Source organism: Spea bombifrons, chromosome 2, assembly GCF_027358695.1.
Source record: "Spea bombifrons isolate aSpeBom1 chromosome 2, aSpeBom1.2.pri, whole genome shotgun sequence".
Classification (NCBI taxonomy): domain Eukaryota; kingdom Metazoa; phylum Chordata; class Amphibia; order Anura; family Pelobatidae; genus Spea; species Spea bombifrons.
This window is the reverse complement of record NC_071088.1, coordinates 93,565,000-93,592,699: the sequence shown is the minus strand read 5'-3', so window position 1 is coordinate 93,592,699 and position 27,700 is coordinate 93,565,000. Positions and strand designations below refer to the sequence as shown.

Here is a 27,700-nt window from a genome sequence, read left to right as displayed (position 1 = left end):
AACCAAATCTAGACCATGTAAAATAAACATAAATGCAGGCAAATTCATTTATGCATAATGCAGGCTGTGAAGAGGCGCATTAAAGTCTTCTCTAACTCGCTCCCCAATACAGGTCTTTTTCTTTACAGATAACCCATATCTTGTGTGAGTTTTTATTTACATATCACTCTCAGGTGCAACTTCAATATTGACAGTGATTGTGTACTTTTTTTTGTTTTAACAAATATTAAATCAATTTATAATTCTGTTAACGCGGTCAAAGTGTGATGTTGACATTTTCCTAATCCAATTTTACAGAGAAAGATTGACCCCTGCTGGCAGAAGATATATGATATGGGGGTGAGGGGAGTTTATTTATTTGTCATGAGGCCTCAAATGTCATATAGTCAATACCAACATGAATATCCAAATGTTTGTATAGTTGCATATTACGCTCTACTGAAATTTGCACCTCCCCACTCTGTGTATGGTCCCTAAACCCAGAGTTGCAGTGCTACTCAACTTGGTAAGACTTCTCGTTAGCTCAGGTGCTGCCATTGCAAAGTCTGTGAGAAGATTCACCAGCTACTACATATCAACATATTGACCATTTTATTCCAGGACACACATATATAGGATGTTGTTAAGAATGTCACATACCCGTTATTGATTATCTTTGGCCCATCACGTTCTCTGGTCCATGGCTTCCATGCAGTGTTGAGATGTGCACGGTCAACACAGGCCAAAAGCAACTGCCTTATCTTGAAACTTAGCTAGAGATCCATAGTACGTATAAAGGTGTCACAATAGTATTGAAATTTGACAGTATTTTTTGCGACAACATTTAAGTCAATTGTATATATAAGGACTGGTAATCTCATTTAAACATGATTTGTGATATTGTATCTTTGGTGTGCTTGCAAGACCCTTATACATAACCCTAAGTGTGTGCATCAACATCAGACCATATTGCACACTAGCCAGGTGAAGAACCTGTCTACACAATGTTGAACACGACTGGATAGCATTTTAGAAATTCTTCCCTGTGATTTTGTAAGGTGTTTTAGAAAATGGTCACGGTTTCTAAGGCTTGAGCAACACTCTGGATCACAGGCACATCATAGGAACTATAGCCCAAAAGAGCTGGTGTTCTTAAGTTTAGCAACCTCTATAGACCAGTCTATGGGAAATTAACTTTTCCTTTTAAGCAAAGACAGGAACCATATCAGATACCAATTACACCAGGGTTTTTCAAACGATGGGTCACCCCATCACTGGAGCATGCTGCTTCCATGTCTTCACATGCAGACGAGGCACTGCGTCAAGGGAAAGCTTTATATTAAAAAAGTTTATATTAAAAAACCTTTACACCAGCGGAACCCCCTCGACCTGAAAGGCCAGAATCAGTGCATGCACAAGGCCGACACAGGTTAAGTTTCAATTCATTCACTGAAAGGGAGGAATGTACATACAACAGTAGTGCTTCTCATGATTTGATCCAACTCACGTTAATCATGTTGAAAAACAAAAGCTGTGTGTACTGAAAGTAAATTTGTTAAAGTTCTATTTAATAGGGCATTATACATTACACTACCATTGTTAAAAAATAAAAATAAAGAAAAAAACTGTTTATTCTGAATGTATTTAATTTGTTTTTGGCCATTCCAGTTTGTGAGGTACTTAACGGATGTTGTCCATCATTTCACAAAATATGTGATTTTTTTAAATGGTCATAGACTAAACCATAAACAATAGCAACAGTACTTTACTGCACATGAATAAGGGCATGGGGTGACGAAATTAAAATGACAGACTTGTGAATAATAAAAGTTTGAAATATATGAGCTTGATATTTATAATGTGCCTTACATCTTACAATATAAGTCAGCCACATTTAATGCCAGTGTTCTTTTTAACCAATCCTTAACAGCAAGCATTAAAAATTTAATCCCTTAAAATATTAAAACAATTTTAATTAAATAGTTAAAAAAAAATAAAAATCCAAGGCAAGTCATTGTACATTAAGACTATGCAACTATCATTTCTTTTAGCCTTTTTGACCAGAAGAATGTGCAACGGACTATTTTTCCACTGTGTTACAAACAATATCTGGCACTTAATGGGTTAATTTACACACAGCCACAACAAGTCCCTGCTACAAAGAGCTTACAGTCTAATTGGTGTACCAGGTTTCCACACTCGAGATTATACAAAGCTTGTGGTTAGCTCCGAGCCCATACTTCCAATATCACCTGGTCTTTTGGGTATTATTACTGTAACGGTAGCCAAGAGTTAGTGATAAAAAATACAACATGCCATATAAGTTTCCATTAGAGATTTAATTTATACCACAAATACTGCTTTTTATATAGATACAATATAATACAGCTGTTCAGTAACTGCTGGTGTTTATTCTGGCTTGTAAACTGAATGGCATGCTCTTTAAATTACTTTTTTGTATAGTTTTGTTTGTTTTAATAAAATGGCCAAAGTATAAAATCATGCAATTTCTACATCCTATATGATACAACCAATATAAGATATGAAGCCAGCATCCTACAAACAGCCAGTGCTCTCTTTTGGGCATCTTCGCAAGCTGTCCATATAGCTTGTCCACCAGAATGTTTTGAGGCAGAACGTCTGAGTGTGACTTTGTCCCCTTATATCCAGGTGCCTAGGCCACAGGGTCTCCTCAGTTATTGGCCAATAAATAGTCTCCATTGTCTAATGAAATGGCAGAAGCATCACTAGTCCATTTGAGAAGTCTATGGTTAAAGAAGTTTGCGTTTTCCACCTGTAACCAATGGTCTTGCATACTCCACAAAGTCGTCAATAAGAACGGGCCACGCTCCTGAAAGAAAACAATAAAACATTAAGCATTACATAAACACGGAATTATTATTATACAGAATACTGTTTCTACAGAAACTGGTGCTTCTATTACTGATCCAACAAGCGCCTCCAGTCTGCCTCTTCCCTGCAGTGTGTTTCGATATGTCTAAGAAAGAATGCATTGGGAGTGTCCAAAAGCACATATCAATACCTGCGCAGGTATACAACCAGCACCAGTAAACAAACACTTGTGAATTACTGCTCAGGCTAAATGAATGGCATCCGTAAGGCACGCATTGTCTTACTGACGCCTGGAGGAAAAAAAAGGGCATTACTGCCTTTTCAAAAGCTTTGTGAAGGAGAAGGTCGGCCCTTCATAAAGTCAAGGAGCTATGACGCGCTCTCTTTCAATCACTATTTAGTTAACAACCTCTCTACCCACAGTCACAAACAATTTCCTCAATGCACATCCAGAAATGCAAGTTTCAGAAAGCTAATGATTCAGAGATCTTGGAAACCTACCAAGATGGGTACACCCTGAGATCACGTTTATATAATACCCAATCAATCGAATGATTTGGGAAAGACATTTCCATTCATTAATATACTTCCACAAACCAAATATGAGCTTGCAAAGTATTCATCATAAAACGCAGTACCTTCTTCGTCGTAGTTGGACATATCATCTGCAATCATGTTTCCAAAATCCAGTAGAAGGTTCCAGGTATCCTTTGGGATTGACCTTTTATGATGTTCCTAAAACATGGGGGAAGTAGATCATGTGTGAATCAGCATTAACATGTCAAGAGCCTAAGCTAGCCCCTTAAGAGAGTGCCGCCGAGCAGACATAAGACATGCATGAGGTGAGGGTGAGCCGACAGATTGTTGGTAATACTTTGACAATAAAGTGCTTGCATTGCTTAACACGGGACAGAAGAGTGACTACGAATCAGTTTTTATCAGGGCTGCACAGCAAACAATGTGTACTTACCAACAAAAATGTATTCCATAGTTCTAGAAATTTGAATCTTCCTGATAATACTAAATTCCAGTATGCAATAGCCATATCCAAATCTGAAATAAAAAGAGGTTGTAGAAGACAACGGATTTCTTTACATAGGTAAAGCTACTGCATGGAGGATTTTTCTTATTTATGACTTCTAAGTTTTCTTAGAATGTTTTTACTAAATTGGTAAATATTGTATATTCAGGGACACGCCAATGAAACAACCTAATCACCTATTTAAAAATAAGCCTCAGCTTTGGAAAACGTTTATAGTTAAAGAAAAACAGTATAACATGAGAGGTACCCTGAAGAAGGGTAAAACAGACCACTTATTCATTACGGTCTAAGCACAGTTTCTGGGGACATATAGAACATTCATATATTCTAGCTCTTATTGGACCGAAACTCCCATGATGCTACTCTTGGCTGAAATTCAAGAGAGCTGTAGCTGAACAGCATCAGAGCGCCACGTTGCCTGGTCCTGACTTACACCAACATTATTGCCACTTACACATAAAATCCCAGATTCAATAAAAGGCCAAAAAAGATAATAGAATAAATGCAGACATAAAGCAAGCCAGTGTGTGATATATGTGTCATATACACATTGCACCTACCTAGACCTTTCTGGCCAGGGTTTTTGGCAAAATTAAATGTAAACTGATAAAAGTCTTTGAATTTCAGAGCATCCTTGAGTTCTTGTTCTAGCCGTGGTAACTGAGCTCTTAACTTGTCCGTGCTGTCACACCTACCAAAAACAGAACAGTGATGCATTCTAGATACATGTACAGAGGTGTGTGACTTCCCTGCACACACCACACAAAGACATGGGACGCTTCAGATTTTTTAAAACAATCCAGTACCATAATGAATGCATAAGGTAGTGTCATTGCATGTACCCTAACATTTTTATTCTATTTTTTATTATTAGATTTGGAGGATTTTTTTTATGAGCAATTATGCATGATTAAGGGAATGAATGTTTGAGAATGAGTGCGTGTGTGATAGCATGGATGTGTAAGTGGGGGGATAGCATGGCATAGGGAGCCTGTAATCACACTCCTATCATGCCCAGGTTCTAGCATGTACTGGCTGCCTGGGCATGATAGGAGTGTGATTGACGTTACCAATTATATAAATAATTTTTTGGTCCAATTTTGGTGTTAACCACACTTTTAGTAAAAGTAAGTAACACCATTTGGACAGAAAAAACAATAACAATATTATATAACAGCAATCACACTCCCATCATGCCAAGTCAGCCAGGACATGCTGGAATCTGGGTATGCCTGGGCATGATAGAAGTGTGATTGCTATTAACAATCATATATATATTTTAATATTAACGGTATTGAATTTTTTTTGTCCAATTTTGGTGTGTTACTTACTTTTATTAAAAGTGTGGCTATTATTTTTTTATTATTATTTAAAAGGTGTGGGGGGTCATTTTCGGTTTCAGCCAAGTGAATCCTAAATTTTCATTTCGGTGCATCCCTACTTCTAAAAGTAATAAATTGTGTGCCAACAAAAACTCAGATATAATTAGGAAACAATGAGAACTATAGAAAAGCATTCCACTTGTTGTTATGAAAATAAGAGAATTGTGAATGTTTGCATCACAAACTTCTCATGCATAACACCTGTCGCTCTAAAGATTGCCTGTCTGGGGAAACGTATAAACAAGGAATGAAGCTAAATGGACCATTCGATATTTGGAATCGGTAGGAAAAAAAAAAAAAAAAAAAAAAAGTCAGCCTGCACCCATAATGAGGAGTTTTACCGCTATGAGATCATTTAATGTGTAAATTGTAACTTATTGCAGATCAGATCTTATTAAAAAAAAATGGTGAAGAAGAGAACGTTTGTAGGAGAGTTGCAGTTTGACTTCACTATACAATCTCAGTGAGCTACCATTCAAGAGTTGCTTGCTGGCCCCATATAATGCATGACTGAACTCCTGAGACTTCTTCAGTTTACTCATCCATTGAATTATGCATTATACAGGGCCAACTGACCCCTTGTTGGAGAAACATGCAAGAGAAAGCTGAAATCGTTGGCTCTTTATAATGAATAGTGCAGTGAGGGAGCTGAAACCACAACTCTTCTGCAAACTTTACTGGACCTCACAGAATCTTCAGTATACCACGGGCTCCAAACAGGTGTTCTTACCCAAGTTCTGTCATTCCATCTATAAACTCCTTTTTGCTGAATTCACATTGTGTAGCTGCTCTGAACTTCCATGCAATTACTAGTACACTGGTGCTGGCAGGGTCCAGGTGTAAATCATCACAAAACAACTGGATCCCATCAATGCCTATTTTATTTTCATCCTGTGGGTCTTTAAACAGAAAATAAAAATCACACGGACATAGACAGATCTGAATGACTAATTCACAGAAAAAGGAAAAAAAGATTTTCAAAACGCTCATGATACTCATATACCTGTATAAATATATCTCCACGGCTTCCATATTTCCTTCATTTAGCCTTTCATGATAAACATTATAGAGCAGGCCAGATCACCGACGTGTGTGTGTTTGCCATTAATATATGTTTTACATGTACACAGTACTGTGCAACAGTTCTAGGCAGAAAATCTTTAAAGGATGCTTTCAGAAATAGACGTATTGCAACGTGAGTTAACAGAAGAAAAATCTAAATCAAATCAATATTTGGTGTGACCACCCATTGCCTTCAAACCAGCATCAATTACAATTGCACACAGTATTTGAAGGAACGTGCCCAGTAGGCTGTTCAAAACATCTTGGAGAACTAACCACAGTTCTGTGGATGTAGGTGGCCTCAGTTGCTTCTCTCTCTTTTCATGTAATCCCAGACTTGATATTAAGATCAGGGTTCCATAAAAGCCATAGCATCACTTCCTGGACTCCTTGTTCTTCGATGGATATTCATCTGCCTATTGCACGATGGATCATCATCTGCCTGTACTTCTGCCCGTACCTCTTCATCCCCAACTCCATTTGCAGAACTGCAGCTCCAAACATGCAAGGAACCCCCACCAGGCTCCACTGTTGCCTTCAAAACGCTGTACCGCTCTCCAGCCCTTCGGCAATCAAACTGCCTTCTGCTACAGCAAAATATTTTAACTTGTTGACTCATCAGTTTTTCTACACCTTAGTTCCTTAGATGTGTGTACCCGGGTCTCACTGTTTCCTGCCAATGCTGAGCTGATGGAGCTGCTGGACATCTTCTGATTGCAAAGGGAAGTAAGCATGATGTATCTTTCATCCGCTGCACTATGTTTCCTTGGCCAACCACTGTGTTTATAGCCCTTAACAGTGCCCTTTTCCTTGTGCTTCTTCAAAAGAGCTGGGACAGAGCAACTGGAACGCCTTGTCTGCCTGGGAAAGACCTTGGTGATGCGGTATAAATACCTTGTTTTGTTTCTGTGTTCACTCTTGTCATGGCATATGAATTTTGACATTAAATGGTCTACAGCAACCTCACCTTGTTAGTGAGTATGGCTGTTCCGCACCCAGTTTTATTCCTCCTACACAGCTGTTTCTGTTTCAGTTAATGTTAATGTTTAGCAACCTCCATATTAAATTGATGATCATTAGCACCTGTTTGGTATAATTGTTTAATCGTACACTACATAGATTTTTCTTCTGTTCACTCACTTTATTTTTATCATTTGACAAAATTCAAACTATAAACATTTTTGAAACCATTCTTAGCGCATAACTGCCTAAAACATTTGCGGAGTACTAACTATATATATATCAGTGATCGGGTCAGCTCTACAATGTTTATTGCGAAAGGCTGACTGTAGGAAATATGGAAGATATAGAAATATTTGTAGCATTGCTATGGAACTTTTTATAAGTCTCTTCCTGTCAACTTAAACTTGATAAACTTACATTTAATGTTTAAGTTAAATTTAAGTCAAACCAGATATAAATAATAAATAAATTTCGCAATCACCGACGTTTGTGTTATTCTAGGTTTACTCCACATTGACAGCAGCCTGGGCTGAGCTACTAAGCTGAACTTGTAATTAGTCTCCCCTGGACTTGGTGCCCATTTACTGCCAGCTTCAACTCTTAGGAGTTCTTCAATTATTTTGCATTGAAACTGGCAACATATATGGCAACAAAGGACTCGTTGCAAGCTGTGTCTTAATATATTTCCCCAAGGCAATACCGGTATATATTTTCCTTAACATGAATTATCAAGTCACATTGGTGAATAACCTTCCTCTATACAGTGTGGTCAACAAAACGCTGATAAGCACTGAATTCCATTTTAATTATTTTATACAGCTATGCGCATTTTAGTCCAATGGGGTAAATATTTTAATCTGAGACATTATTTCACTGTTCCCTCTAACAACATTACTTATACAATTTCTTGAGAATTACTTTTCTTGGATCTGTAAACATGGCTAGTCTTATAGCAAAATACCCCAAATGAGTATACAATTTGATACAATTAATTCAATACACTTAAGATAAGTTACAGTATGTTATACATACATAGGTTATTTGATTAACCATGTAAAATAAACAGATTTAGGCTCTTTGGCTCGACAACTGCCGTCTCTTAGGAGGACAGATAGAAAAGAAATTACGAATGATCTACTAGCCTTCTTTTGGACTTTTTGGCCAATATTCAAAAGATTTCAACTGTGCACAGCTGCCTCCCTAGCAGACAGGCCTGAGTAGGACCAGTCCTGTTTGGAAAAAGTTGGACTGGCTTGCGGAGCCAGCTGGCACCCAACAGTTAATTTATATGAAGTAACCCATATTCAATATGAGAAAACAAACCCACCTACAATACAAATAAAAAAAATTGAACACAGTAAACGCTCGGACTCTTTGTTACTTGGTGCTTGTGCAGAAAGATACCTGCAATGCCAATCCTGAAAGTCAAATACATCCGTGCCTATGCCACATAAATGTTTATGTATGTGTGTCACCAAGTTCTATTACAGCTGACAGTTAAAATCAATTTCTTACCTTTGTACCGGTTATATAACTGCTCTAGTTTCTTTTTGTCTACCGTACTTTTCATTGAGTCTTTGCAGTACAAGGTTGTGTTCTGGAAGTAGTTGTCTGTGGCCAGTTCTAGTTTCCAGTCATTCTGTGTTAAACAGTATATTGCAGTCCTTTCTCCAGCTTGGGTAAATGCCATAAACTGACGCACCTTGTCCTTCTGCGACGACTTAAGTTTATGCTTTAGGATGCAAGAGAAGCAGCAGATGTTTCAATATTGTACTCGTGTATTATTATTATTAATTACACAAAATTAGATCTCCGTGCGTATACTTCACATCATAATGCAACAAGAGCTTTGTTCTTCAAGTTCCCTCCTGCAAGCTCAAAGGATATCTACACTTTGCTATTACCGTATATATAAAGCAGAATGTGAGGCATGAGAACCAAATGGTAACAAGTAGGTCCCCTAGCACCATGAATTTCAATGCCAGCTTAGAGGTTATTTCAATTGTAAACATGCATTTGTTTCCACCTCTATACATTTTGTAATTGGCAAGGTAATGAGACAAATATAAGGAATACAAAGAAAAAAAACATTGAAACGGTAAGACAGCACTTTTTGGAAACAGAATGATTAAATATTGGTCTAATATCCTGTGAATATTAATAAAAAATCATCCAAAAAACAAAACAAAAAACTTGCCCATCTGGAAAAAAACAATATTTATAAAAAAATAAATAAAAAAAATGAATGCATAATATATCGTGTGCTTACATTTGCCTAATGTTAGATGTTTTTTTATTTTTTTTATTATTATTACAGTATGAGAAGAACGCTTGTTTTCAGATAACTTCAGTTGTAACATTTTCGGGGTAAAAACATTTATCTACAAGATTGTTCTGTTTATCGGCTAAACCCTTATTTAATCAAAAGTCACAAGAGCGCTGAAAGATAATGTAGTCGCTTCCTACCGGACAATTTATGGCTGCAACAGGCTGGTGTTTCTATTCTTCTAAAATGAAAAAAAAAGAAAAGTTTTTTTTATTTTACCAAAACTCCTTTTTCTTAGTAAATTCTTGATCAATATTGGGGGGGTTGTTCCACTAATGTGAGAGTTTTAGTTTTTTACTCCTTGATTACACTATATATCCCTAATAAAACCCTGGGGTTTATTCACTAAAGGAAAAGTTGTGTTTTCCATGTATTGGCTTCATTATACATTACGAACCCCAGTGAGTTTAATGGGCCCTGCACAATGTATAAACCAGTGAGCTGTCTTCCAAGTCGCCTTCCATCATTATCCAAGGACAGCACAACCCTTTTTGTTAGAGAAACGTATCCTTCCGTAATAAAGAGTGACGTGATGGGGGTTCAAACTGCAACTTTATAGTAAACCAACCCTTTGGAGGACAAACCCATCGATACTTTTGTAACTCTTCTAACTTGAACATACAAAGAGAGGGAAGCGGATATTCCATGAGGCCACCTGCCTGGTAGTTGTGTTGTTTTTCTATATGTTTTTGTAGACATTCAACTGTAAAATGTGTTGTATACTCAACTATGTCAAGTAATGCTGCAACAGAATACTCAAACGTCTTTTTGGATGCCACAAAAATCTCCATGGAAACGTTCGCATTCTGGAAAAACAGGGCTGATCAGACACAGACAAAAGCTGTAATAACTAAGCAAGTTTCATAACAAAACCAAAGGCTTGACTGCTGGAATGTCTGGACAAAGAATGGTACATGAAGAATGTGTGAATGGGGTGCGACAATACCCATCAGTATTTACGCAAAGCTTAAAAACGTGGATCTGATCAAAACAAGATGGAATAGGTAGTGTCAAAAAGGGAGACGCTGAACGAGCAAACATGACCACCTCGTCTGGCTACCGGGATTTGGGAAGAGGAGTGGCTTGCACTGGGTGGAATGACTGGACAAAAATAGCCTGAACTAGTTATCAAGTCAAAACAAGCTATGGATCGCAAATAAAACCACACGTATAAGTAGGGCTATTGAGCGCTCAAGCACCACACAGTAACCCAGTGTGAAGGAAACCCTCCCGGCCGAAATAAGCCTCACCTTCAGCTCCTTTCCTATCCGGTTGGGATCCTTGAAAGCAAAGCACGTCACATGTCACGGGAATAAACCAGCTCGGGAGATGTCAGAGCCTGAACCCCCAGCACGGCTATCGTATCTACACACCTAAAGCGGAGCCCAAAAAAGGCAAAGCGTGTGCTGTGTGTAACAGCTCTCAAAATACCAGCAACTCCCCCCTTCTGCTGTCAGTGTGCGGAGCGCCTGGCGTGTGTCAGCACCCCTCTGGGGGTGAAGCAGAGTCCAGCCCACAGCAACTTGCCAGACAAACTTTCCCCTCCACTTTGACAGGCAGAAACTTGCCACCTCTGCTTCTCATTCATCTGATCCGCAAAGATTGGAGGCTAGAACTAGGAAAGCCATTCTTCCTATAGTCACAGCAGGGAACGAAAGCATTGGAGTGGGCTGTACACAGGACACCTGATTTAGGCCGAATATGAGAGAGTGCTTTTGTTACACCTTGGAGGAGGCTGCCCGTAAAGGACAGGAGAGGCCATGATAATAGGGAGCCCAATGTACCCCAAGAGGGGGTCTCCTAGGTATGTGAGCAGCAGGTAAAGTTTGGCTCCTCCTCCCCACCGGGTGTATATGAGCCCCCTGTCCGGCTGGTGACCTTCCTCCTGCGTACAGACACAGGCGGCAGCTCATTCGTATGACAATGTGCATCCCCTAAGCGGGCTCTTATTACCCTTCAACTGCAGCCCCTCTTGCCCCCATCCCACACCTACCATTTTATCACCAACGGGTCGCACAACTTCACAGTTCAGAGGTGGCGGCCGCGCATGCGCAGTGCCAAACATTTACCCCTCCCATCACAGGCCTCTGGTATAGCGGGGGGTGCCGGGAGTTGTAGTCCCCCGGGTGCAAGACGGAGAACGCTTCTAGAAAGCCACCTGAGGACGTGGGTGGAGCAAGGCTGAAAGGCCCTAAGTTTACAAAGTATTTCATCGCCATATTTGAATCGGATATCGCCCTTTCATCTTTTAATTTTGCAGTCTGTGAAATGCGAGGAGCATTTTAGGCCACGTTTATAAAGAGTAAATCGCAAACAAAAAGTTTAATGTTAACCTGGAAACCCGGCGAATACACCCGCCAGTGGCGCTGCATTTACAGCTTTGCTGCAGAATTAATTTTCTGTGAACACAGCCCAGTGTGTATACGCAAACATGGTATTTTGTGCGTCATGTACTCTATACATTTCCCATAATGTATTCGCTAAACATTTATTTATGGCTTCCAGGCTAACACTATAGCCACGCCCACTTCAGTGGCCTGACTGTTGTTGTTCGCATCACTCATGCGCGGCGCGGTTTATTGACGATTCGCGAATGAGCTTAATGGAGTTCTAAATGCAAGAGACTATACTCTTACATCGCGTTGTCTTCACTTTACGAGCCGTTTAGGCGAAGCCAGTCCGCTTAAGTGCAGTCGAATACTGGTCTTCAGAAACATGGCCGCTGTTACAGTATTTCTTCACTGAAGACACAGAGACAGATATTCCCAAGACAAACTGGTAGGGCGCAGTGCCGTACCAAGTAGTGCTTAGTACTCTGTCATGAGGGCTCTTCCCTGCGATGTGTATTACCTGCTGATGCTGGCAGTGCTTCTATAGCAGCCGCCCCGAGGAGGGATAATGAGGCGATCAGGAAGGAGTTGCCGTTTCCAAGAGCCTGTCTGGGATCACTGACGGCTTCGTGTGCAGACTCGATGCACATTTCGCCGGCAGTGGGGCTCGTATCACAGGTGTGAGCTTCTTTACCCTACTGACAAATCGTACCTTCTCTTTTTACAGATTTCAATATAGACCGTATAACAGCAAAACTGCTTTAACCCTATGCTTCCCCACTCCATAACCACGGTAGACACGCCAAGATCGATGCATGCCTGCGATGGGTTATTATTATTATAGCTGCTACACACTAGAGACAACATAAGCAATAACGAATAACATTAGCAGCTACCATGTAACAATGCAAATATGTTGTAGCCTTTTATCAACAGCTGTGTATTATCTGTCCCTGTGCTATAAACACCAGGATGTTCAGACATGAGGAAGTAGGGGATCGGAGATCATGTTTGTTTGGTGGGTTTGAGTTTAACATTGTGAAAAGTTTAAAAAAAAGTTTAATCTTGATCTGAAACTCTGGGCTGAAAAAATATATGTACATAGGTTGTATGTATGTATGTATACATACATATATATATAATGATATATAATGAGAGAGACAGTGTAAGGTGTGCGTGCGCATGTTTCTTTTTATTTCTTTAATTTTTGGCTTAGTATAGATACAGATACTGCAAAATCATTCTTAGAATGGATACCTTTTCTTGCATGTCTGATATATATATATATATATATATATATATATACGGTGTATATATATATATTAGTATGTATCTTTCTCTTGCTACACATCTGGGGAAGTAGTTGGATTAATAGACATACACTATGTTGTTGGGCACCTTTTCCTCTCCATACAATGTAAAGAATGATTTGCTTAAAACAATTTGAATAGCCATTCTTTCTTCATGCCATTCTGTCAACATGTGTTACCTCTCATTGTACTGCTTGTAATTTAATGGCTTTCAGCTCTTATCTCATTTGGCTGCTGTCAGGAACGTTGCACCTGTTACATTATATTACTCTGGGTTGGGCCAAAGCATTCACCTAAGCGTTCTGCTGGAACACTTACATGATCATTGTTCTTAAATCGAATTTGAAAAGAGGTTTATTGTTGGGTTCCTTTTTTTTTAACAGGTCAGTGAACACCGCCTGCATTGTCATCTGTACCTGAACTGTATTGTTTCTCTGCTGCCATTAAGCTTTATTTGATATTTTAGTTATGGGTAGGATCCTTAACAAATGACTATTTAACAATGGATTTTTGCTTTCCAGAATGTGTTTGAGAACTTTGGGCCATGACCATGAGGAAGACGGGGGCCGCTGAAGACTCCATGTTTTACCGATAGCTTTGCCCTGATGATGAGAGCTATGCGGTCCTGGATCTTGTGGATCATATCTCTTCAGCTGCTGTTCTATGGAGCACAGTCTGCAGACCACGATGGAGTAGCAAAGCATGCCATAAAGTTGCATCGTGGAAAGGGAGCCACCGCCAGCCAACGCAAGGAGTGGCTTCTGAACAACTGTAGGAAACTGTCTGGTCTCCTTCACCAGAAGCATGTAGTCCTCAACAAACTGAAGAATGCCATCAGGGCGGTGGAGAAAGACCCTGCGCTGTCGCCTGCAGAGAAGCTGTTTCAGGTTCACACGTTTGAAATTTTCCAGAAAGAGTTGAATGAGAGCGAAAACTCTGTATTTCAAGCTGTTCATGGACTGAGGCGAGCTTTGCAAGGCGATTACAAAGATGTAGTCAACATGAAGGAAAGTAGCAGGCAGCGTCTGGAAGCCTTAAGAGAAGCAGCCATCAAGGTTAGCAATTTATATTTTGTTTAGAATTTAAAGGTCTGCGTAGGTAAAAATAGAATGTGAATGTAGTGTAAGTGCGCCTGATAACTAAATATGTTATAAGAGTAAAGGTACATTTTAGTCTAATTAAAAAAATAAATAAATAATAAAAAAAAAAATTATGTATTAAAACACTATATACGGAGAGATGCACTATATTAAAATAATTTTATTAGTATAATATTATTTATTATTATTATTATTAATACATATAAAATCAAATAAAAATCTAAAAAAGATTAAAATAATCCTCTAAATATATGCCTTTAAAATTGCAGTTAAAGATTTTCTATATCCATTATACCAGTAAAAGGGAGAGAGCACTCTCTCGTAGTATAAAAGAACAAAAGGAACTTTCACTCTGTTTGAAGTTGGTTACGATGGCAAACCTTGTGCAGTAGATTTGTCCCCAAAACAGTAAGCCTTTTACTTGATGAAAAGTAAAGCTGTAAAAAGGTGGAAGACGATCGTGGCTAACGTATAATCCAAAAGTAGGGGATGGTTAACTGAGTGATCTTAGTTGGTATGTAGTAGTAACTCTCAGCTGATACACACTAGTCCGATATTCAATTAATAAAATTTAAATATATTAAAAAATCCAGCCACCAGGGAGATAGTTTGGAAATGCTCTACCAACACGATGATCCTCTACGGTAGTATAAATAAATATCTATTTCCCGATCGCCATTGTCTAGGATTAATTTTAGTTTTTCATAGGAAGAGAAAGAATATGTGGAACTTCTGGCAGCTGAGAAGCATCAAGTCGAAGCTCTGAAGAACATACAGCACCAGAACAAGAGCCTTTCAATCCTCGATGCCATCCTTGAGGAAGTCCGGAAAGCTGCGGATCGGCTGGAAGAAGAAATAGAAGACCACGCGTTTGATGACAATAAGTCTGTAAGCATAGAGATGGATTGGTTTTCAAATAAGGGAGCATGTGAAACATTTATACTTGTATTAACTGTTAACGGTTCAGGACTTTTACAGATGTATTGCAGTAAGCACGGTGCTTTCTTACATGTTCTCACACATGCACTGTATGCTTCGGTAGGTAAGAGGAGTAAATGTAGAAGCTGTTCTAAGAGTGGAAGAAGATGATGTAAAAAGGAATTCTTCCGAGCATCATGTGGAGGATGATTTGGGGCTCAGTATGCTCATTGATTCTCAGAATAACCAGTATATATTGACAAAACCAAGAGATTCGACCATCCCCCGGGCTGACCACCACTTTATCAAGGTAATCCTTGTGCAATTATACTCTATTTCAGTTTAAATGGCTGATGAAACTTTATAACAAAAAACAGAAGAACTTACTAACTTGTGCCAGTATTTAAAATAATAAAACCAACAAGAGACTGCCTGCTGACTCGAAGTATTTGTAAGTGTGTGGTTTTTGTGATGCAAGTGCATTTCATCTAAAGGTTCAGTGATTAAAAAGAGGGACTTGAAAGCTTGTGCTAAAAAAGTCACAAATTTCATGGGAAGTGTGTAGTCTGTTACCTATTTATTTATTTATTTTATACTAGTTTCAGGTTAAATACGTTTCTAAAAATGATTTTTTTTTTTTACATTTATTGTAAACAGTTTTAGTTTTTGCATTATGCTTTGAGACAGCAATTTGTATGTTTTTTTTTTATTATTTTTATTATTATTAACCTAATCTACTTGATGAACACCCTGACTCCTTATCAACATCCTGTGGTAAATGAAAGAATGGCTCAGTCTTAATCACTAGTTGGACAAACTTTAACTAACTAAAGTGCTACGGAATTTGATGGCGCTATATAAAACAATAAATAATAATTATAATATATAGGAACAGTCTTCATTAGCAGTACCGTAAAGGATCAGCTTAGTGTTGTGTTGGAGCATGGAAGGTCACCCGCAATATCACATGACAGACAACGATGGCAGCCTCTAGGCCTGCAGATTATTATTATTGCCATTAATGTTGTTTTACAAGAAAATATGTTAAGATTATGCAGTTTTATCTCATACACCAGCGATCACTGTAACACAATACTGTTGTATGAAAACGCAAAAATGCCACTTGTGTATATTAACTGTAATGTAATGTTTGCTTTTTAGGACATTGTGACTATTGTTATGTTGTCGCTGCCCTGTGGATGGATGTGTACGATAATAGGACTGCCAACAATGTTTGGCTACATCATTTGTGGAGTTCTTCTGGGGCCCTCTGGATTAAATAGCATAAAGGTAAGAAAATGTGTATTTGCTATCAAACTATTCATTTGTCTCTATTTCAGTTGTGTTCTATGAGGGACAAAGATAAATTATTGAATACCAGGATCCCGTGGAAAGCACAGTTGGCCGGATTTCCTACAAATTATCTCAACCTGCCTTATTTCTGTCTAACTAAATAACACTTTTGGCATCTCTAGTGAAGTGCTATTTTGTAATGATTTTTGGGTCAGAATACATCCATCGTGACTGCATGGAAAGTTTAGCTTTTAACCCCTTAATGACAAAGCACGTACATGTACGGGCTCAAAATGCATTGTTTTCAATGGGTTTTGGGACCGCCCATTGTCCTTAAGGGGTTAATTGAGTGGCTGGTTCCCATTGCATCTGCCCCTTTTTGTGTGATCACAAGCATTGAGATCATTGTGTGCTTGCAAATGTTCAATCTCCCTCTCCCTCACCTTAATCTAGTCCAAAATACCGTATTGGCTCGAATATAGGCCGCACTTTTTTCCCCCACTTTAAGTCTTTAAAGTGGGGGTGTGGCCTATATTCGGGGTCTAGCGCCCGACGACCGGGACATGCAGTCCCGGGCGCCGGGCAGGCAGCGGGGTTAGGATACAGATCCCCCGCAGCGGTGCAGGGGACCTGCATCCTACTCTCGGATGTGCTCAGACAGCCTCCCCTGCCAGCACTTTCCACGGGGGGGGCGCCGGCACGGGAGGTTGTCACCGGCTGACCGTCCGCACGATGCGTTTTTCCTCTGCCCCCAAGACTTACCAGAGAAGACTCTCGGGTGTCTTGCGGGCCGGCGGGGGACGTCTACGCAATACGCGTATACAACTTCCGGTGCCGGCACATCCGCTGAGTTCCGGCACCGGAAGTTGTATGCGCGTATTGCGTAGATGTCCCCCGCCGGCCCCGCAAGACACCCGGGAGTCTGCTCTGGTAAGTTGGGGGGGGGAGAGGCTAGTGGCAGCATATCTCGGGGGGAGGAGGAGGACAGTGGCAGCATATTTCGGGGTGGGGGAGGAGGACAGTGGCAGCATATCTCGGGGGGGAGAGTGGCAGCATATCTCGGGGGGGGGAGACAGAGTGGCAGCATGTTTTTTTGGTGCTTTTTTAAAGAAAAAAACTTTTTCTTTAAAAAAAGCACCAAACTTTTAGGGGGCGGCCTATATGCGAGCCAATACGGTATACTCAACATAATAAATTCTTTAATCTCTTAGGATAATTGGATCTGTTGTGATCACTATATAATTCTGGGGTCATTGCAGTTTCTCATGTTGAGGGGTTAGTTTTAGGCTAGTGGGGCGATTTGTATTGGTTATCAAAGAATAATATTTTCTTTATTATTTGTTTGTATTTTATGCTAAACGATGGGCGAACATATATTATGGTTTCCAAAGAACGTCCCTGTTCACAAGAAGTAAATGCAATATGGAGATTGCAATCTGTTGGATGTTAATTATAGTGCAATGCTAGAGACCTTTTAATGCTCATGTTTCATGTGATTAGAGAAATGTGCTAGCCTATATACAGTTTAAATGCCTGGTAAATCATTCTGTTGGTCCATTATGTCTTTGCAGTCCATTGTCCAAGTGGAGACCTTGGGGGAGTTTGGTGTCTTCTTTACTCTATTTCTTGTTGGTTTGGAGTTCTCTCCTGAAAGGCTCAGAAAGGTAAGTCTGATTCCAGGGTTTTTTTTTTTTTATCTTCTGCATGCGAGAATAAGAAAGTGATAAGAATGCTTAGAAGGTACGCTTTTGATATTAAAGTATTCTTTGAAATGAACATAAAACTGCACAGAAGGGGTTGTCCATCCTTGGTACTCATTATATTAAGAAGGTACAGGTGGTACTTGAGTTGAGAGTAAGCTGGGTGGATACTATTTCAGGCTGATTCTTCTGGATATGCTGGAGACCAGATTAAACATTGACCCACCATGCTTGTCATGTTTGTTTTTAGGTATGGAAAATTGCTGTCCAAGGACCATGCTTTATGACAGTCCTTATGATTGCATTTGGTTTGCTGTGGGGTCACTTCCTGCAGATCAGACCAACACAGAGCGTCTTTATTTCTACTTGCTTGTCTTTGTCAAGTACACCTTTAGTGTCCAGATTCCTTGCCGGCGGGTCTCGTGGTGATAAAGATGGTATGTATGTTAAGTACTGGTCAATTACGTGAGGCGTTGTTGTCCAATGTCTGTTTATGTGGACGTGCTATAGAGCATTGGGAAGAATAGACTGCATGGCCGTGTAAAATGGCGTTTTCTGTTTGGGGTCGTATAAAGACCTGACAAGCCACCATTTGGATAGAAATGTTCAAAATGCAGCACCTTGATATTTTTTAAGCTCATTCCCTAGTGGATAAATAACGCCATTATTATTATCATCCTTTATTTAGTAAGCGCCAACAAATTGTACAATGCTGTACATTTATATGGGGCTGTTAAAAACTTGCATACAAATTCTTCATTAAAAAATATAGACCTCGTGGTGCCCACTTCATGAGAGAGAGGAAGAGAAAGGATAAGATAAGGTGGTGTGTAGTGAATGGAAACACACATAAGTAAAAGCATCACATTCACAGAAGAGCAGGACATGCAACACAAGCACAAAGTTGATCCTTAGAAAGCCGATACAGACAGCTACAGATTTTCTCTAGGTTTTAAATTTACTTTAATCTTAATTTGTTGGGGAAAAAGAGAGCATTATTAGGTCTAGATCCAATCTTCTTCTGTTTTGTCCAGGTGAGATTGACTATAGCAGCGTACTGCTTGGCATGCTGGTGATGCAAGATGTTCAGCTCAGCTTGTTCATTGCAGTTATGCCAACGCTAATGCAAGCAGGAGGCAACAATTATTCCAGGTAACGCTACATCTTCTTACGGAAATATTTTCTTTCAAATGCAATTTGCTGTAAGAAAGCAAAGTATTCCACTAAATATAATGCAAATAATACCAAAATATCGCTGTGTTGAATATCGGTTTTTGTTTTCACGTTGTTAGGAGTCCCATGTGAACCTTCCAGGGTAAGAGACTGTTGATAAATGCTGTAATATGAAGAACTGTGTAAGGAAACATGGATACACCATCTTTTCCACCTCTAATTGTTTTATTGCACGTTCTTACATTCTGCATACATTCAGAATTTAAAGAGAGAAAAAAAAAAGTACCGCTACTGCTGAGTACCTTAGCAAAAATTATTGTAATTTGGATCAAAGTAGGTGCAACCTATTACATTCTGGACAATGAGCAAGGTGGGGATGTCACAAAAACCCTCTTCTTCAGCTTCCTGTGGCACCTATGATTTTATTTTACGAAGTGTGTCGTAGGTAAGTGGAACAGCCTCCCAGCAAAAGTAGTTGAGATTAATACAATATTAGTTTTAATTGTGTAAAAAGGTCCCCAGCGATTTGAGAACAGGGTTGAGAACCCAGTTAACACTCGCTTGCGCCATTATAAATGCATGCGATAAGCTTGAGTCTATGCTGTATAAGTTAAGGACCAATTTGAGGTATATTAAAAGGCCATTAAAATGTGTTTGTTGCCTTTTATATAAACTGTTTTCAAAGGTTTCTAACAATGATTGTTTTTCTTAACCTATTTGAATAACTGTAAATATAGCATTCTATTATGTCACTTGAATGCAACCTATACAGCAGTGGTAAGGGTAAATACTCGTATACATAACTAATAAAATCTTTATTTATTTTGCCATTCATAGTGCTGTCCTGGAAGCGTTTAGAATTTTAGCCCTGATCGGGCAAATTCTGTTTTCCTTGGTGGCTGCTTTTCTCATCTGCGTCATAATGAAGACCTATCTGATCGGTCCGTATTATCGCAAGCTGCATACGGAAAGCAAGGGTAACAAGGAAATTCTTGTCATGGGGATCTCTGCGTTTGTCTTTCTCATGCTAACGGTAATTTGAAGCTCTTTCATGTTTTCTTGCCATTTTACGTTTTCACTGGATGTTTATTTTCAAGATAAAATCATGTATGAATGAAAACTATTTTGTTAAAAGTGCTGGCAATGTTAGAAAAGAGTGAGTGTGCCTGTCTGCCAGTGCATCGTTGTATGTCGAGTTATGGTCGCCCAGGGCAGAATAAAATTCCTGCCCCCCTGTCCCTGTCAATCTGGTTATAAGGCTACAGCCTCACACCCATACATACATACACATATACACATTACTGCATTATACATTAAGTTTAATATTGTTTTTGGGGGTTTCCACAATACGTTACAGCACTGGTCAGTGGTGGCTTTTCCCAGGGCCTCGTTATTGTCTCATTACCTAACTTATGCATGTTTGTTTTGTTTATTTTTAAACTTTGCTGAAAGACTCGCTTCTTCCTCCTAATTGTCAGATTCTTTGTAACATGAGGTGTCTTAACTGTATATATTTTTGTGTTTTCTTGCAGCTGACAGAACTTCTGGATGTGTCTATGGAACTGGGGTGTTTCTTAGCTGGGGCTCTTGTATCTTCTCAAGGGCACATGGTCACAGAAGAAATCATGTCATGCATCGAGCCTATACGAGATTTCTTGGCTATTATTTTCTTTGCGTCTATAGGTAATCAACTTGAACTGAAGAAATAGACACCAAATGGTTTCTTATGGAGTTAGTAGAACAAAATAAAAACATAAATTCCCTTATGGCAGATAAGAACCACATTTTTGAAACGGTGCTGGGGTTTGACACAAATGCCTTCATTTTTAATCTACATCTCATTAAAGCTTACTGGTCTTTAGGTGAGGTTTTGTCAAAATAAATTAATTTTTAAGTAAACATTTTACAGGCTAGAAGGCCCGAAGCCCACTCTCCCACTGAAAATATATACGTAGTCCACTATTTTCTATGTTAATGTTAATAGATATGTGAAACATTTGAAAATAATAAAAGGATAGCGGACGGTGGGGGTCACATGACACAGCTCGCGCTCCATGGTATGTACGGTAACTTAATTTACTCCAGCTGTCCATTTTACGGAGAAATGTGCTTTTAAAGAGGCCTCACTGAATACACTTTTATTTGGTACTACCAGTAGAATGGTGGAATTAAAATTACACTCCAGCCCTCATTACTAAATACTTTATTATGCATTAATGTATGATGAGGGCATTTAGGGAAGTAGACTGTCCCTTTAGCTGCTTTGTGTCAAAAGCATCCCATTAATGACAATTAAGGACGAGGTGTGATCTCTCTGGAGCGATCTGAGTCCACATATTGAAAGGCAGCACTCTTCTGCTGGCCAGAAACCGTCAACATACAAGTTTCTCAGAGGGTCTGTCCTGACTACCTGAGACCTCTGAGCTCCCACTGCAAGCTAATCACAGGTACTGCGTTCAGCGGTGGAGCCCTGCTTACTGATCACTCTGATCAGTAAAATATAATAAATAACAAAAAAAAAATTCAACATTTTGAAAATAAACTACAACAAAAGGGGTTAAGTTAGTAAAAGCTTTCTGTATTATTAACCTCTTTCCTTATCCACCTTTTTTACAGGGCTTCATGTGTTTCCAACATTCGTAATTTATGAGTTAACAATCCTGTTGTCCCTGACGTTTTCACTGGTGATAATGAAGGTATGTTTATATTTGGAAAATAATAAAACCGTGCTGTGCAGGATAAACGCTTACATAATTATGTTTAAAGTAATTACTAGGGCTTAAGCACTGTAATAGGCACAGTAGCCAGCAGCTCCCATTATAGTCATGCATTCTCCCGAAGTAAGAGCGGTATGCAGGTAGATAGCTGAGCATTATAGGCGATATCCCCAAAAATATCTTTGCTTTACTCTTCCAAAAGCATACAGGAGTATACTCTCTGCTTCCAGTATAGTTAGCTGTGAGAGGGCTTAAATGAGACAGAAGTCTCATTTTCTTAGTCCAGTAACTGAAGACTGAATGACTGTCTGAACCAGTCTGTGACAAAATTGACTGCAGTATTCATTTAATATTGTATAAGCATCATTCATAGGTGGGGGTCAACAAATTTGGTTTTGGATCTAGGAGCCAGCATGCTATGGCTTCCTGCGGGTGTGCGATGAAGCGAGTGACGTGAGGCACCCAGTGATGTCACGTAGCATGCATTATGTGACCCCACTGGGTGGCTTTCAGCACCCGCTACACCACTTTCATGATTGCAGCCCTGCAAAATCCTGGGCGCCAGGAAGTGGTTTCTAGTCGCCATGGCAACTTGGCCCAGGTTTTGTGGAGCCCTGATTCGTAAAAATTTTTTTTTATCATGTATTTGATATCTGTATATAGAAACTCTGTGCCTATACCCTTTGTATTATGCTGCAGTTGCTGAGTATTTGTAAGAGCACGTTTTTAGGTAGGAATCTTTTTTTCTTTTTATTTATTTTTTACTGTGGAGTGACTTTACAGAATTGTAGATTGTATGCAAAGGTACAAAAGTAATAATGTCCAGGATCGATACTAATATAAAACCAAGAGATTCACGGATAAAATATTGAGCTACCTAGAAAGTAGCTCACTGTACATCCGTGATGCTTAGACATGCCACATACTAATGTGTAATGCATAAACCTTGTCGACTTTTTGAGGTACCTACAAAGTGAGGTAACGCCATTGTCACTGAGAAAGTTGATTGCTTTGCAGTAGCAAAAGTACGTATATAAAGATGATGACAGTATTTCTTTTTTTTTTGCCAGTTTGTCCTTGCTGTGCTTGTACTGTCATTGATTCTGCCCAAAAGCAGCCAGTACATCAAATGGATTGTGTCTGCAGGTCTGGCGCAGGTCAGCGAGTTCTCCTTTGTTCTGGGCAGCAGAGCTCGCAGAGCAGGGATCATTTCCCGAGAGGTAAGTCAAGATTTCATGCTTCATGTGTATGAGGGTGCACATCATCTAGATCAGAGAGGGTTTCTTAAGCAAGAGTATTTTTAGATGAATGGTTGGTGAACTACTATGTAAATATTGTGGGGAAAAAGTGCCGTTTTAGGCATTAAGGATTCATTTTTTTTTCTTCAACTATTTGTATTTAAAAACTAAAAATAGTTGGCTGCCTGCTAAACATTTTAGAATGGTTAAACCTAGTACAAATGCAGATTGTTCTATTACCTTTGTCACTTAATCAATACAAATATAAGCAGATCTCCCATACAAACTGAGCGAATTAATTTGGGATATATATATATATATATAATATATATATATATACCGTATTTGCTCGATTATAAGACGACCCTGATTATAAGACGACCCCCCAAAATCTGAATATTAACTTATGAAAAAAAGAAAAAGCCTGAATATAAGACGACCCTGTAGGAAAAAAGTTTTACCAGTAAATGTTAATTCATGTAAACTATGTGAACAATTGTTTGTTAATAAAAGCTATGATTGAGAAAAATATTTTGTTTTTTTATTTCCTTTTTTTTTTTTTTTTCAACCTGCCCCCCCCAGTTATGCACATCTGCCCCCAGGCTTGCCACTCTGCCCCAGAAATGCCTTATACCCCTATATGCCACTCTGGCATTTAGGGGGTTAAAAGGCATATTATGGGGCAGAGTGGCATAAAAGGGAGGTAAAAGGCATTTCAGGAGGCAGAGTGGCATTAAAGGGGTTAAAAGGCATTTCACAGAGCACTCTGCTTCCAGAAATGCCTTACACCCCCCATTTAACACTCCCCCTCCCTCCTCCAAACTTACCGGTGCTTCTGAGTTGGGGGGGGCGCATAACACAGGAGGGTCCAGGTCCCCTGCATCTGAGACCCCGGTGCTTAGTCCGGGCAGCATGTAGAGCTCTACGCGATTGTATCGCGTAGAGCTCTACACGCAGCCCGGACTAAGCACGGGGGACTCAGAAGCACCGGTAAGTTGGGGGGGGGGTTTAACACAGGAGGATCTAGGTCCCCTGCATCTGGGTCCCCAGTGCTTAGTCCGGGAAGCGTGTAGAGCTCTACGCGATTGTATCGTGTAGAGCTCTACACGCAGCCCGGACTAAGCACCGGGGACTCAGAAGCACCGGTAAGTTGGGGGGGGGGGTTAACACAGGAGGATCCAGGTCCCCTGCATCGCTGCGGGGGATCTGGATCTTAGTCTCATAATCAGACCTATTTGAGGTCTGATTATAAGACGACCCTGATTATAAGACGAGGGGTATTTTTCAGAGCATTTGCTCTGGAAAAAACCTCGTCTTATAATTGAGCAAATACGGTATATATAATCTCTACATATGAGCTTCTAAAACTGGGCCTGGGATTTGTATGATTGTTTTGTGTCTAATGTTCAGACATGACAATATTTTATTATTATTTCAGGTCTACTTACTCATCCTGAGTGTGACAACATTAAGCCTTTTGCTAGCACCTGCTCTTTGGAGAGTAGCTATCACCAGGTACGTTCCAAGGCCAGAGAAACGAGTGATCACCTGAGTAAAGCCTCTATTGGAGACGAATGGTGAAAGGACTGTTCCTTGTTCTTTTTCAATGTCGTGCCCATCTTCAGTGTATTAGTATACCTTCTCTCATGGAAGAACTGTGCACGCCAGTGAGATCTTATTTTTCTTCCAGCACAAAAGAAAGCAGAACTGGTTTAGGTTGATGCTTTCAAAAACCATTGGAAATGCTCACAATTTCAGTTCTAGGCCATGGCCCGTGACACTATCTATATATATATATATATATATATATATATATATATATATATATATTTTACTTATTTCCTGCATAGAATATTACATCCTGAAGACAGCCTTGAAAACTTTTCCCCAATGTGCCTTTTTATCAAAATGCCATTTACTTTTTTTTTGGCATAATTACAGTCTGTAATTTTCTGCACTCGTCATGGCATTGGCAGAGTCAGTAGGTGACGGTGCACTTATGTAAATGCGGTTATCTGTGGACTGTCTCTGGTGCATACCCTGACTAAACATCGTCAATGTGTCTAACGAGGCATTAGGGAGCTGGAGAATTGAAATTATCTGCAATAAATATCTACCATGTACATTTTTAAAGTTCACAGACTGATTTATTTTAGGTGAAGGAAAACCATAAACAGTACCTCTACACATTGTGAGATCGTCTCATCACTTTTTTTTTTGCGTTCTCTGTAGGAGGTGAGATAGGGGCTGCCTCGTTACTTCTATACAGTTCAGTTCTGTAGACATTATTGTTATAAGCAGCGCTTCGCAACTATTGCAGTGGGTGAACGTATCAAAATGTTGTTTTATTTTCTGTTAATTCTTTTAAATATAGGGACAATACTCCTATTGTTGCACAAAGTACCAATTGTACTGTTTTATTTTTTTATATATATATCGTACTGACTGTTAACAAATTCAGTTATGTCCGTGGAGACCAAAGGGGACAACAAAAGTGTATGTGCACAGTTGATGCAGAAGTTTTTTGTTGAAATGCTGCTATAGTTAACTCTCAGACCAGAGGACATAGATGTAAAGAGGTTTACTTTTTTATTTTTTTAAACAAACTGTTCCCGAACTCTAACTTTTTTAATCCAGTATACCAGCCTCTGCAATGTCCTAAATTAAACACAGAAACCTGTTCATAGATATATAGAAATGTGTATAAAGTGTGTCTGTGTTGTGCTTGGGTTGGGAAGTAACATGTATTAGAGCTTTGGGGAAGAGACAAAATAAATGCTAATCTATACACACTGCTTCTGCGACTATGCTTGTGTTTACATCTGTAACAATACTTTGGTAAGTTTTTTTATTTTAATTTTTTTGGTATCATATTTCTGCACCAAAGAACACTACTTCCACTGCCTTATTTTTTATTTTAACTGATCCAATGGGCAAAAAATGTTGTCCCTGAAACTCTTTCCATGACAGGATTTTTGTGAAGATACAGACTTGCTCATAAAAATACGTAAAAAAAGTTTTTATATATTTTTGGACGGTTTTTTTATATTTTTGTAAACTTTTTTTTTTAAAATGTATTTTACTAATATTTTTGTGTTAAGAAAGCTGGGCTCCATTGACTTGAATGGCTGAATGCAGTACCTGTAGTGTAGAGTTCTCAGGAAGGTGTGGTGAGACCCTGTTGGGAACTTGTTAGTTTTGGGGGGGGTTTTCACAGGAACCACCATTTTTTCGTGAGGCAAAATCTCTTGGTACAGCACTTGTGACCGCTATCCAGACTGGTCACAATTTGCCCTGGGGGGGCAAAGCCGGCTTCTGCTGTCAGTGAAGTCAAACGACAGCCTGGTCTCCCGTGCAATGGCAGGGATGTGTCCCTGACGCTGCATGAAGGGCTGGACGTACCGGGACGTCCATAGGGGTTTCTTTGTGGGCGTTTTTTGGACGTCCCGGTACGTCTATAGGGGATTGAAGGGGTTAATAACACACAAATTACCATATTGTTCTTGTCTATATTGAATACATAATTCAAACATTCACAGTGTTAGTTTATAAACGTATGTGAACCCCTAGGCCAATCACTTCAGCAAAAGCAAATTGGAGTCGGGAGTTAGCAAACCTGAAGTCCACTCGATGAACCGGAATTGGTGGTTTGTTATAGAGCTACTTTTGCTGTTCTCAAGAAGCATCTGCTGATTTAAACCGAGCCTCACAATTAAGAAATCTTAGACCTACAATCAAGAAATGTTGATTTGCATGAAGCTGGAAAGAGTTACAAAGTAAGCTAAAAGAGTTTACATATTCATTAGTCCACATTAGACTGTTTCTAAATGGGATATCGTGGCTACTATCCCTAGAAGTGGGCACCCAATAATCAAGGCTGCATCTCGGCCAGAGGTTTTGGGATATCTTGGCTTGATCACCAGCAGTGCAGCTAGAATTGTTGAAACATTAAATTGCAATTAAAATGAGGGTTTACTGAAATCCTTAGCGTAAGAGCCCCCTGGGAAATCCTGGCTCTGTCTTGTCACCTGCATCCTAATTATGGTATGATCAGAAGATAGGGTTACGAGGGTGAGAACAAGGGGAAGGTTTTCCATCTTCAAAGTCTACCACTAGTCTGGAACAAGGAAACAATGGAGTAGAACCCCATTGTTTGGAGACACAAAGTATTGTATCTTGCCTTGCAACCACTGCTTGTAGCAGATTTTTATTTTACCAAATTACTATATCCAGTGTACCCAGCAAGCCACAGAGGCTGGTAGAAGCAACTTAGTCTTCTCACATTGTGAGTTTGGGTGTCAGAATGAGCTTTCC

General features: G+C 39.4%; 2 protein-coding genes across 5 annotated transcripts; one reads left to right on the top strand and one right to left on the bottom strand.

Annotated features, from left to right (window-relative positions):
• Positions 1-2,299: 2,299 nt before the first annotated feature.
• DCUN1D2 (defective in cullin neddylation 1 domain containing 2) lies at positions 2,300-11,704 on the bottom strand. 4 transcript variants are annotated; one of them, XM_053455239.1, is made up of 8 exons: positions 11,601-11,633; positions 9,748-9,788; positions 8,797-9,013; positions 5,987-6,155; positions 4,435-4,565; positions 3,803-3,885; positions 3,471-3,567; positions 2,300-2,830 (listed from the first exon to the last, which is right to left on the bottom strand). In XM_053455239.1, exons 3-8 carry the CDS (start codon positions 8,969-8,971, stop codon positions 2,751-2,753), a joined length of 735 nt encoding a protein of 244 aa, XP_053311214.1. In that variant the 5' UTR covers positions 8,972-9,013; positions 9,748-9,788; positions 11,601-11,633; the 3' UTR covers positions 2,300-2,750. The 4 variants fall into 4 exon arrangements, with proteins under 4 accessions (XP_053311214.1, XP_053311213.1, XP_053311211.1 ...); XM_053455238.1 differs by lacking the exon at positions 11,601-11,633 and adding an exon at positions 10,858-11,434; XM_053455236.1 differs by lacking the exon at positions 9,748-9,788 and having other exon boundaries at positions 11,601-11,704.
• A 610-nt stretch (positions 11,705-12,314) lies between these two features.
• On the top strand, positions 12,315-25,170 carry TMCO3 (transmembrane and coiled-coil domains 3). Its single transcript, XM_053455223.1, has 13 exons — positions 12,315-12,615; positions 13,769-14,302; positions 15,056-15,235; positions 15,390-15,575; positions 16,427-16,555; positions 18,130-18,222; positions 18,509-18,695; positions 19,293-19,410; positions 20,269-20,464; positions 20,964-21,114; positions 22,048-22,127; positions 23,219-23,368; positions 24,825-25,170. Exons 2-13 carry the CDS (start codon positions 13,853-13,855, stop codon positions 24,936-24,938), a joined length of 2,034 nt encoding a protein of 677 aa, XP_053311198.1. The 5' UTR covers positions 12,315-12,615; positions 13,769-13,852; the 3' UTR covers positions 24,939-25,170.
• The last annotated feature ends 2,530 nt before the right edge of the window (positions 25,171-27,700 follow it).

Excerpts from the sequence above, each read along its gene's own strand:
- DCUN1D2 (XM_053455236.1), bottom strand. The coding sequence starts at position 11,672 with ATGTTTGGCACTGCGCATGCGCGGCCGCCACCTCTGAACTGTGAAGTT. Across the intron at positions 4,566-5,986 it reads GATGGAATGACAGAACTTGG|GTGTGACAGCACGGACAAGT; the intron begins GTAAGAACACCT and ends TGTTTTTGGTAG. Across the intron at positions 3,568-3,802 it reads TATGGAATACATTTTTGTTG|GAACATCATAAAAGGTCAAT; the intron begins GTAAGTACACAT and ends CCCATGTTTTAG.
- TMCO3 (XM_053455223.1), top strand. The coding sequence starts at position 13,853 with ATGATGAGAGCTATGCGGTCCTGGATCTTGTGGATCATATCTCTTCAG. Across the intron at positions 15,236-15,389 it reads CGTTTGATGACAATAAGTCT|GTAAGAGGAGTAAATGTAGA; the intron begins GTAAGCATAGAG and ends ATGCTTCGGTAG. Across the intron at positions 15,576-16,426 it reads CTGACCACCACTTTATCAAG|GACATTGTGACTATTGTTAT; the intron begins GTAATCCTTGTG and ends TTTGCTTTTTAG.